Source organism: Orcinus orca, chromosome 1, assembly GCF_937001465.1.
Source record: "Orcinus orca chromosome 1, mOrcOrc1.1, whole genome shotgun sequence".
Lineage (NCBI taxonomy): Eukaryota > Metazoa > Chordata > Mammalia > Artiodactyla > Delphinidae > Orcinus > Orcinus orca.
In genome coordinates this window covers 123,688,720-123,701,524 of record NC_064559.1, presented here as the reverse complement: position 1 = coordinate 123,701,524, position 12,805 = coordinate 123,688,720, and the positions used below count along the sequence as shown (strand labels likewise).

The window sequence follows — 12,805 nt, the reverse complement described above, 5'->3', positions numbered from 1 at the left end:
AAGAAAATAGAATATTATTTAAAAAAAAAAAGAATGTTGTGATCAATGGAATCAATAAGATGAAATTCATAAAGGTGACAATTTGAATGTATAAGGCTTAGTATGTCTGTTTTAAATTTTATTTTATAATAACATTAATTTGCAGAATGGAAGCAATTAAATGATCCACATTAAGGCACATAGGAGACAGGTGAATAAAGGTATATTTGTGTGTGTGTATGTGTGTGCATATACCATGAACATATTACAGAACATATTAAAATAGCGAATGGATAAAAACAGAACCATCTTTAGAAAGAATTTGTTTTTTGTTTTTTAATTTATTTATTTTTGGCTGTGTTAGGTCTTCGTTGTTGCATGGGCTTTCTCTAGTTGCAGTGAGTCAGGGCTACTCTTTGCTGCAGTGCATGGGCTCTCATTGCGGTGGCTTCTCTTGTTGCGGAGCATGGGCTCTAGGCACATGGGTTTCAGTAGTTGCAGCATGCAGGCTCAACAGTTGTGGTGCATGGGCTTAGTTGCTCCGCAGCATGTCGGATCTTCCCGGACCAGGGATCGAACCCGTGATCCCTGCATTGGCAGGCAGATTCTTAACCACTGTGCCACCAGCGAAGTCCAGAAGGAATCTGTTTAATGATGACCCTGTTCAACTGCTCTTTATGGGAACAGAAAGCTTAAGACTGTCATCTCTCACATGACTGAGTCAGATCTACTGATGCAGAACATTTTTAGAGTCATTTACATTATTTATGTGATTAACTTCCACATTCCTTTTAATAACCTAGATTAAAAGGGCAAAGATGAGAACTACACCAACTGACTTAACTTACTTTCAATTACCTTCTCCATGAATTTAAGATTGCTGGAGATAAACAGTGCTGATGGATGCACAATAATGTGAATGTTCTTAATGCCACTGAACTGTACACTAAAAAATGGTTAAAATAATAAATTTTTAAATATTTAAAAAATATTAGAAAATTTTTAAAAATTAGAAAAAAGAATTTAAGATTGAGTAAACAGTTTTCCCTTCTTTTTGAAATTTTTATTCAAATAAGTAGAAAGGGGCCTAAAATTAAACAAAGTACAATTTTTTGGTCATATATATACATGGAAGAATTTCAGTGCCTTGTTGCATTCTGTATTCCCTTCCTGGTTTATCCATTTAATTAATTCAAATTCTAATTCTTCAAGGCCCAATTAAAATTTACACCTTCCTTACCACCCTGTCTCCAGCTACTATATCCCAACAGTAATCCAGTGGATAAATGAAAAATAATTACAGTTACAGTAAATATTATACAAATCCAAATACAAGGTTATATATGATTAGTCACTGACATAGGGAAAATTAACTGGCTAGAAGTTTAAAAAAAAAAAAAGTACTTACTCCTGAATAAAATAAGGGAGGATTCATGGAAGAGGTGGCATCTAAGCTGGGTCTTAAAGAATCTATTTCACTAAATAAAAACTAGGAAGAACAGTCTGTTTAAGGAAAAAGCACGAGCAAAGACATGGAGAGCGAATACTGTAAAACATTTACAAAATGGCAAAGTTATACAATTTGGCTCTACCATAGTCAAAAAGAAGAGGAGCCAAAGGAAGAAGTAGATAAACTGTTAAAAGATTTAAGGCCACGAAGGATTCTGAGTAGCGTCACAGCACTTTCTCTGGGCCTCGGTGTTTTCATTTACATTGAAGTTTCCCTTCCATCCCGCCTTCCACCCCAACCCCGCCCCCCCATCCTACCCCACAATCTTACCCCACAATCTTCAACTATTAAGCCAGACCTTGCTCAAGCACCAACTCCTCCATAAAATAAAGCCTTTAAGTTTACACACACTTTTCTATCCTCATCTCCTACTTAACCTTTCAGCAGTACATCAAAGCTGACCACTCTTTCTTTTCTAAAACATTCTCTTTTCTTGGCTTCTGTGACAGCACACTCTATCGGTTTTCCTCCTCCTCTGCTCTTGAGAGACCATGAAATGCCAGTTTCCTAGGGATTGATCATCCTAGGTCTTCTGTTCTTGCTCTTGTTCCTTCCTAATGTGATTCCATCCACTACTCAGGTTTTAAATACCATCTAGATACTGATGACTTCAAAAGTCATATAACTAGGACAAATCCTCCCTTGAGCTCCAGTAGCAGATATCAAACTGTCTATATGACATCCAAAAGTTAAAACATTTCCAGAACCAATTCTTGTTTCTCCCAGCCCTTTTTCCTGCTGGTTTTCATCATTTCAAAAAATGGCATCATCAACTACTCAGTTACTAAAGCCAGAATCCTTGAAGACTTACTTCTTTCCTTTTCCTCATCTATTATATACATCCGAGCATTTTTCCTTCTAATTTTTTCCCAGTTTGTCTTTTTCTCTCTTCTACCAGAGCCACCCTTGCCTCCCTAAAACCCATTCACCCAAGCATTTAGAGTGATCTTTTAAGAATGTCAATGAGATTGTGATTATTTGCTGCTTATAATCCTCTAAAACTTTACCACTGTACTTCAAACAAAATCCCTACTCCCTCCAAAGCCTTACATGTCTGGATCCCACCTATCTATTTAACTCCTTCTCAGGTCCCTTTTTCCTTCACTCACTGAGCTCCAACCACTCTGGCCTTTCAGTTACTTGAATACATTCTTGCTGTTCCCTCTGCTTAGAATGTTCTTCCCTTCTGCTTTTCCTTTTACTTTTTAGACACCTGCTTGAATATCACCTCCACATGAAGGATTTTCCATATGACCCTGCATAAATAAGTCTGTTCCTGTTAGTCTCTATTTTTTTTCCTTTACAGATTTATTGATTTTTTAAAATTTATTATTTTTCTTCAACTAATGCCAGTCTCCCTTACTAAACTGTAAACCCCATGAGTTATCATCTAATATATATCCAGCACATAGGAATGCCTGTCATGAGATAGGTGCTCAAAAGATATTTGCTGAATGGATGTCAGTCCAAATACACCTGGTCCTCCTTCGTCATGACCTCAGGCAAAATATTAACAATTCTTTCAATTAATATTTAATTGATGTCTACTATAAGCCCAGTATTGTGAAGGAAGCTAGGGAGATAAAAATGTGAAGGGCAGCCTACAAATCTAAAGAGTAAATATACAAATAAAAAAATACTTTGTGAGGTAATATATGAAAACTAACATCAGCAGTTAGGAAGAGATATAACTTCTGGTTGGGTTAATTAGGAACTATATCACAGAGAATATGATGTTTGAGTTGGGCTTTGAAAAATGAGTAGGTTTCTGACAGTCAGAAACAGGGCAAAGGGCGTTACAGATGAGGAAAACAGTTTGAACAAATGCATGATGGTGAGAAAGCATGACGATCAGGGAAGGGCAAACTGGTTGGCGTGAGTGTGGGTTTCAGTACAAGACTGGCAGGACACCAGTAGAAGAGCACGCTAGACAGTATTTTTCATGTCTGGCCAATGATGGAGCTAATAATAGTCTAATTTTGAGCCCAGGTGAGATTTTAAAATTGTGGATCTACAAACATGAATTTGATCACAGCATAGGTAATGAGTTAAGAATCTACACCTGGACCAGGTAAACGGTTACTATATTAAATTAGTATAATGAGAGCTTGGATTAGGTAGAATAGTGGCTGCCACAGAGGAAAGGAATGAAAGGATATGAAAAACATGGTAAAACAAAAGTCAACAGCAGTGCTTCTCAAACTGTGTGAAAGGCCAATATTTTTTAAGTTCTAAATTGTCATAGAACGTTAGTTTTGTAAAATGCAAAAAAAAAAACTATTAGAAAAATAAAATATAAAATAATACAAAATACAAGCTCCAAATTTTTATTATTAGTTTCAGCAGAGATAAAATTATTTTGTAAAATTGCTATAAAAGTTTCTAAATGCCTACTTTCAATTTCTGTAGTTATCTCATCATGGACTGGTAAGTTTGTGGGCTGGCAATAGCCTGCAAATCTCACTTCAAGTAGCATGGGTTTACTGGACTTCATCAGTGACCGGATACCATTTGCAACTAAGTATCATAATGATACATAATCTCTGGCACCTCATATTGATATAAATTACTTTCTTTTTGACAGACACATGCACATGTAACTAACATGCACAAAACAATTACATGCACATGTAATTGTTTTGAAAAATATCCTTGGTGGTGGGTTCACAGTGATTTAATTGTCCTTATGTTCCTTAAACCTGTGACATAAATCCTGGGTCACCAGCTGGAGAAAAAGAACTGTTCTGTTTGGCTTGACATTAGAGATTGATGATGCTTGACTAGACAAGTATAAGCCCATCTTTTTAGTAATGGGGAAGAACAGAGCTCCCAGTGGATATAAGAAATTGAAATCTGAGGCTTGATAAACGATAAATTCAAGGCAAGTAAAGTGACAACAGTATTGCTAAATAGTAGATGATTAAAAAAGAAAAAAAAAGCCGAGGACAAAGCAAGCAGAAGATACTTGCACTTACCTGCAAAATAACTGGCAGGTACAACTCTTGATAATGTAATATACTTATTTAATAATGATATACTAGTTTAGGTTATTTGATGCCCTAAGTGACTTTCTAAAAAAATAGCTGAAGCAACGATATAAACTTTAGAGTTGACACTTGATAATCAATGTAAGCGATACATGATGACATCCTTCCCCAATAAATTTTCTTCATTAATCTCAAAGACAATGAAAGTTTAAACTACAAAATTTTAGACAGAGCCTAGGTAAACAGTCCCCTATCAGGACCTGGAAGATAAAGTTTTAAATGTAATAAAAGAATTCTTAATGATTAAAAAAGTAAATAAATTAAAACTCAAAATATCTCCTTTGACTTACCCAAATGGATCACCAACTACAAGGAATGCGACATCACTGATATCAGCATCCTTTAAAATATTATTTGCTTCCTGTTCCACTTCTTCTCTATCAGCGAGAATCAATTTTCTTCCATAAAACTCTTCCTATAGATTTAAGTCCAATATAAAAATGAGACACAGGTGACCATTTCAACACACACACACACACACACACACACACACACACACACACACACACCCCTCTCTCACACACACAAAACAGTCTTTGTCTGGGGCCTGTGCAAATCTTGGCAACCATCCAAACAGATCATTGACTACAACACTTCAATGAGCTAGGCCTCTGTATCATGTTGCAATTAAACTCTGTCTTTGGGGCTATCTTAATATCCCAAGAGGAGGTAGACCTCCTAACACCTCAGGCTCTTTGCATTTTAAATTAACCTCTAAATTTGGGTCTAATAGACCAGGCCAAACATTGTAGGATGAATAGAGAACATGTATGCATGAGCCTGACTTCAGAAACACAGTACTGCAGAATAAATATATTAAACAATAATTATACACATACATGGTAGCTGGGTTTGATTAAATTTTCCTTGGGAAATCTATGAGACCTTGACTAAAAAAGAAGATAATTTCAATGAGAAACAGTAGAAAATTAAGATTTAGTTGTTTACAGAACCAGCAAACATTCCTGCATAATTGCAGGAAAGACTAATTTAAAACTGTATTTCCCAGTTCCTGCTAAAAAAGGCAGAGTTGCAGGAGCAAGAAAAGAATTCTAAATATATAAGAATTCTCCATACAAACTGCTTTGTGAACGAATCCGCAGAAGTTCAACTCTAAAGCACAAACCCAGGAGGGTGACCTTAACTGGAATGGCAGCATGGAAGTAAGAGTGTGCTAGTTGTCATGGGGTAGTGGTTACAACCTATTATGCAAGATCATGAATCTTATAACAGATTTCCTGTGGCGTAATATATCGAATATAACTCAAATATAGTAAAAGTGGATGCACAGATAAATAATACTATTTCTTACATGCTGAGAAGTTTATTTTTGTCATAAGGATTATATCATATGTCAAAAGTTATAAGGATTGCTGTAATGGAAGAGTATCTGCTACTCAGTAATATTTGTCAAGCAAATGAGTAAATGAACAAATGATTAAGCATTTGAAGATAAAGGCTACAGTTTCAACTGTGATAATTACTTCCTAATACTTAACTAGAATCTGTTCCTCAAATGTGAAAAAAGATTATTTCCTTTTCTCTGAATATCTTCTTAGAGATAACGTTCCAGAAGTTCCCAATGACAATGATGTTTTCAGAGATGAAAATGTTTTATTTTCACTTGTACCACATATTTTTTCTTAATCCTTCATTTTTATACAACTTACTTTTATTTTGTAAGCCCAATAAACTTAACAGTTGTAGAGGGGACTTCCCTGGTGGTGCAGTGGTTAAGAATCCACCTGCCAATGCAGGGGACACGGGTTCGATCCCTGGTCAGGGAAGATCCCACATGCTGTGGAGCAACTAAGCCCATGCGCCACAACTACTGAGCCTGTGCTCTAGAGCCTGCAAGCCACAACTACTGAGTCCACGTGCCACAACTACTGAAGCCTGCGCGCCTAGAGACTGTGCTCTGCAACGAGAAGCCACCGCAATGAGAAGCCCGCACACTGCAACCAAGAGTAGCCCCTGCTCGCCGCAAGTAGAGAAAGCCCGTGTGCAGCAACAAAGACCCAATGCAGCCAAAAAACAAAACAAAACAAACAAAAAACAGCTGTGGAACATTTATATTCACATATGTAAGAGAACACACATATGATTATTGAAAACTGAAGGAAACAATGTTCTTTTCTGAACTTCTAACATTTCTTAAAAATCAAGGAGTCACATGTTACTAGGTTAATGCTGGCAGTAATCCTATCCAATATTTTATAAATGACTTAACAACAGAAAACCCACTCTCTCCTCAAGACTTTTATCATGATCACTTCATATTTATCACTTACCCTAACCCAAGAAATATTTCATTATCTAATTGAAACAGATTTATTTTTTTTAAAACATCCTCCTTAAAGAGAAACACACATTAACACCTCAATATAATCAAAGGTTGATCCTCTTTAAAAAGAATGTTTAAAAAAAGGAAGAGATTGCTAAAGCAGAAATAGACTGGTACTACATTATTTTTATCTTAACCACTTATTTATGTATTCGTTCAACCACTCATTTGAAAAATATTTCTGTGTACGACCTCCATGCCGAGCTCTATGCATGATGTTGGGAAACAGTGTGAATGAGACACACATGACCTCTGCCCTATGGAGCATAATGTCTAGCGGGGAATTAACTACCACATTATATGTGCTATAGGAACATCAAAGCTAGTCAGGGTCAGGAAAGGAAAATTTAAAAAACAAGCAGCACCATTTAACAAATGATTTTAAATTTATACTATATATTATCCAATGATTGATTAGACAGTTTTCGTATCTCAGCCCTAATCTTCTCCACTCGTGAAAATGAAGGTAAAACTCAAAATTAGTTCTTAGTTTTCCATTGGTGGGTTTTGTATATAGGGAAGAAAGTAAAAACTAACAGCTAAAATTACTTTTGGGTATTTCTGGAAGGATACACAAGAAATTAGTAATGATTGCCTCCAGAAGGAAGAACTGTGATAGAAATCTTTTGATGTATATATACCTTTTAGTATCTTTGAGTTTCAAACTATTTAACATATTACTTAGTCAAAAAGTAGAAGAGTAAAGGCTCAAAGTAGCATATGGAAACAAATGCAAGAACAAAATCTTAAAAAGAAAACAAAAACACTAACATTTAAAGTAGGAATGGAAAAATAAGGAGCTTACAAAGGGGACCAAGAAAAATGAAAAAGCAGGAATAAAACCAATAGAGAGCCATGTCTTGAAAGTCGGTTTCAAGGAATAGTCAACTATGTCAAAAGAAGTAAAACAGACAAAAATTCAAAACTATCCTCTGGAGTTCTCAGGTACTAAATAATTGTTCAATAAACAGAGAAGTATTTCAGAGAAATGGAATTCAGCTTGTAGGAGTCTTGAGACATAAGGGGACGTGGGGGGACAAGAGAAGTATATACTGCTTTTTCAAAAAGCTTTGGAAAAAGGAGAGAGAAACAGAATAATAACTATGGGGAAAAGAGGTTTAAAAAAGGAGAGTTTTCGGAATGGAAAATACACTTGATCCTTGAAGAATGCAGGGGTTAGGGGTGCCGACCCTTCATAAAGTCAAAAATCTGAGTATAACCTCTAGTCAGCCCTCCATATCCGTCATTCCTCCATAACCGTGGAGTCAACCAACCTCGAATCAAGTAGTACAGTAGTATTTACTATGGAAAAAAAACCCCAAATATAAGTGGATCTGTGCAGTTCAAACTCAAGTTGTTCAAGGGTCAACTGTATTTGACCCTTGAGAGGACAAAAGGATATTAATATAGATCGAACATAAAGAAGAAAGAATAATTGACAGGAGTAAGGTTCCAAAGGAACGGAGAGAAGTTTGAAAGAAAACCCATCTAGATGGCATTAGACTTGAACAGGAAGAGAACCTCATCTTACAAGTCATTTTCTAAGACTGGAGGGAGGGCATATTTGGATTTAGGGTAAGGATAAATAGGAAGCTAATAAAGGTCATAGATGATGGCCTCATTTTTCTCAATGCAAAGTTCTTTACTGTTCTCTCCTATCCCTCCAATCTCAATCCACAGCAGTTAGATAGGAGGACAAGGAAACAGAGTTGGCTGGTATACTGAGGTGAAATATGTTAGGAAGAAAGGAGAAGGAACAATGATAAATATAATTAACACTGCCGTACTCTACGTATGAAAGTTGTTAAGAGAGTAAATCCGAAGAGTTCTCATCACAAGGAAAACAATTCTTTTTCTTTTACTTTGTATCTATATGACATGATGAATGTTCACTAAAGTTATTGTAATCATTTCATGATGTGAGAAAGTCAAATCATTATGTCACTTATACACTTTAAACTTTTACAGTGCTGTATATCAATTATATCTCAATAAAACTGGAAGGAAAAAAAGAGGGAAAAGATACACCAGAGGAAAATGAAAGTTATTTTGGTGTTGCCCAAGAACAAGTTATAGCAAATATTTGTTTTTCTCCTCCCTGTTTTTCTCTCCACTATTATTTTTTCTTCAGCAAGGAATGTTCTTTCTCTTCCCCTTACCAAATCTTATCTATAGTAATAACTGTCTCTTGCTCTTTCCCTTATCAAATATCATCTATAATAACAATATCTGTAACAATACATTTACAATGGGCTTACTCTGTGGTCAGGCACTCTTCTAAGAACTTGTGCATATGAATTCATTTAATCTTTACCACAATTTATGACATAGGCACTATTTTTATTCCTGTTTTACAGATAAGAAAAAGAGCAAAGAAAATTTAAATGACTGCCCAAGGACACAGAACATTAGTTGACTGCAGGACTTCACAGAACTGCAAATGGGGCATAGACAAGCAGAGATGAATGATCTCTGCTTTATGCAGCGTAGCTAGGGTCCCAAAGTTAGTCCTCGCAGGCCATGAGCAGCTTCCTCCATTTATCCTGAAGAACTATACAAATATTACCATTTTGTATTTGGACCATGATTTAAACAAAAGAAACAAAACAAAAATAAAACAATTGAGATGTGTCGTTTGAAAACATAGCTCAAATTCCATCTGTTCCATAGTATTCCCTGACCAGCACAGCCTGAAGTGACCTTCTCTCTTACATGTACCTCAATTGTAATTAATACCTAGTAGCTATTTGAGATAGCTTCTACTACTTAATTGGTGAAAAAGTGTTGGCTTGAATAAAATAATCAAGTTCTTGTCAGCAATATAATTTTATAGTTTCTCTCTTCCACTACTGTCATGAATTGTTATTTACATCTTCCAGTATTATTTAAGTTTTCCTGGGTAAACACAGATGAATCATGACCCACTTAAGAACAAAGATCATAGCTTATATCTCGTTGTATAACGTATATAGGTGCGTTATATCAAATCGGCACATAAGGTAATAATTTAGCCACAGAAAGTGCCTAAAGAAATCCAAACTGTATATACCAAAACTAAAAGTCTTTCCTGGATTCACTGTCTCTAGTTTAATTAACTTCTGAATAATAGGGAATATATAAACGATACTACCCATCTGGCAATTTGAAAATAATAGCTTTCAATGTAAGAACAGATAAATTCTAGATTTCTTTAGCAACATCCATGTGGCCCTTCTTTAAAAAAAATTATTTTGTGTAATTAGTGATAAAAGGAAGCATATATTCATTGCAGAAAACAGAATTTTCCCATCTTTTTTTCACTGTATAATAACTATCTAGTGTTATTGAGACCAGATTGTACGAGCACATCTTAACAACTTTTTAAGTAATTTGTTTAAAAAAGAAAGAAAAGGTAGAAATTAAAGGAAGAAAGTGGCTGAAGATAAAGTGGTTCTAAAATTTTACCGGGCAATATAAGGCATGATTGTATTTATTCATACCTTACTTTATTCCAGAAAGAATTCATTTAAGGTGGCTGATGTATGGAAAGTTGTTCAGGGAAGAACATGAATTGAGGACCCAGAGGGGCTCACGGAGAGCAGATCAGTGGAATTTTGTGACGGGGGGCATCCAGGATTGACCACTTTACTTGAATTCTAACTTCTCTGTAGGTGTTCTGTGACGTTATATTTTGTGAAGCTATTATCTATCCCTAAGAGTACAGAGACACAGTATGGTCAAAAGTGGTGGATCTCAACTGAGGACTGCTTTGGCCCATATTCTGGCTCTATCATTCACTATCTGTATGACCCTGGACAAGTTTCTCTGTGCCTCTAAAACTGCGAACAGTAATTAAAGAGTAATAATCCTGTTCTACATGTAAAGTGTTTAAAACAGTGCATAATAAGTGTTCTAAAAATATTAGCACTTTTTATTGTTGAGGAATAGAATTCTAGTACCTTAACAAAGTACATATAATTTACCTGTGAGGTTGAGCTCAGCCCCAGATCTTGACCCTGTATGTAGTAACTCTACAAATATGTTTTTGGAAAAAAAAAATAATACCTAAAAAAAACATAGCAGCCAAAATTAACATTTAGCTAGCACTTAAATTTGCAAAGCACTTTCAAATACATCATCTTAATAAATGATATAATCTTAATAGCCTTCCAACTGATTATTATCTCCATTTGACAAATGAAGAAATTGAGGTTTAGAGACGTTTGGAAATGTATCTGTTAACAACTCATGTTTTCTGAACGCTTTTGTGCCAGACGCTATGCTAAAATCCTATAAGGTAGGCATTTCTGTCCTCTTTTTACAAAGTAAGAAACTACAGTTAAAGGGCTTGTCCAAGGTCACATGTTAACATGTGACATGTGACAGTCCAATTCTATAAAACTACTGATTTGTCTATATTCTCTAAAAAGATTTTAAGTTCATTCTAATTGCCCTTTATCACTAATTAGAGAGGAACATTTCCATCATCTTGAGCTTGGATATTCTGGCTCCATCTTAATAAACTGGAGCCAACAAATCAAAGCTGTTCGTTAGACACAACTTTTATTTCAACGCATGGCCAATCAAGTAGCAGCCCTTTTTTAAGATTTTAAAGAAACTCTGAGACCTTCAGAATTCTCTGGGCTGTGAATCTGAGAGGCCAGAAGACCTGAAATTCTCTAGGTCACCTTTTTCTCTGGAAGACTTGATAGACCAGACAATCCTAAAATGTTCTCCCTCCTCCTATAACATGTCCATCAATCTTTTCATCTTAATTTACATTGTATTTGAAATTTGACAATGAACCTGAATTTGGCCCCTCCTCCAAAATTTACTGAGCCCTTAACCAAGGCCAGGTAAATGTATGATATACTAGCAAATTCTACGGTTACTAAGTTCCAGGCTCACTCAACACATCCAAGTGTATAGGTATAAGCCTTACTGGGAGATGTCTATTCAAAGGTTAGATCTCTCTGGATATGATACAGACAGAAAGGCGATTACCATTCCCTATGGAAATACTTCAAAGGGGGGAGGTTTTCAGCTTGGTTCCTGAATACATTACCAACTCATTAAGGCTGTGTCAGAAAGGATTTCTTGTCTATCTCATGAAATACGGGATTCTGATAATTATCCCCAGGAGTGTAAAATAACTTTCCTATTTAATGGAGAAAGCTACACAATTAGACTTGTAAAGTAAGAAAAAGCACCCTTTCATTTTACAAGTCACTTGGTTAGTGTGTTATTTCCATTCTTGTACTCCTTAGATGCTTAATAATAAGCAGGGCATGTGTTTTAAAGGATTTGAACCAACAGACCTGAAAAATTCGGCTCAGCTTGGTGTAATAAAAATCAGCTGTTAAACACCGTTCTTCCCAGGAGGCTGGAAAGCCTTAAGCACCTACCAGAACTTCCTTCCCTACAGTCAGGACTGAGGTATAGGCTTCCAGATACACTCGACTGCAGCGTCTTAGAACTTCCAGCCCCTTGACTGTGATGTCCTTGGCATCTCCCAGGCCCAAACCGATCATGTAAAGCATTTCGAAGTCCAGGGGGAGGGCGACTGCAGGACGAAATGAATAAGAAAATCAGGTGTCAGCTACATGGAGGATGCCTAAAATCTAGTGATGAACACTTAGACGAAAACCAAAATAGCACGAGGAGGGACGGCATATCACAAGGAGGGAGGTTTAAGAACCTTACTTCAAGGCTTTTAAATAAGGACTGTACTGTTTATAAACAACCCTACCCACTTTCTCTCTTGTTACACAAACCTAGGATCAATTACCCTTTGAGAGAATCGTAGCTGGGTCACCGTCCTCCCCAAACTCCTGTCTGCCGCGGTTTCCCAGAAGAAGCTGCCCACCCGGAGGAATTGCGCGGAGCGAGGATCCACGCTGCAGCCTCACCTACGGTGCCGCAAAGCGCCGGCGCTGCGCTTTGCGG

General features: G+C 36.3%; 1 protein-coding gene across 1 annotated transcript in view; it reads right to left on the bottom strand.

Annotated features, from left to right (window-relative positions):
• DPH5 (diphthamide biosynthesis 5) overlaps nucleotides 1-12,791 on the bottom strand; it is a 36,662-nt gene extending 23,871 nt beyond the window's left edge. The window contains exons 1-3 of the mRNA XM_033433915.2: nucleotides 12,648-12,791; nucleotides 12,265-12,422; nucleotides 4,827-4,951 (exon numbers count right to left, since the gene is read on the bottom strand). Of these exons, the coding sequence (XP_033289806.1) occupies nucleotides 4,827-4,951; nucleotides 12,265-12,399 (260 nt within the window). The 5' untranslated portion in view covers nucleotides 12,400-12,422; nucleotides 12,648-12,791. The remainder of the gene's footprint in view (nucleotides 1-4,826; nucleotides 4,952-12,264; nucleotides 12,423-12,647) is intronic.
• Nucleotides 12,792-12,805: the final 14 nt, after the last annotated feature.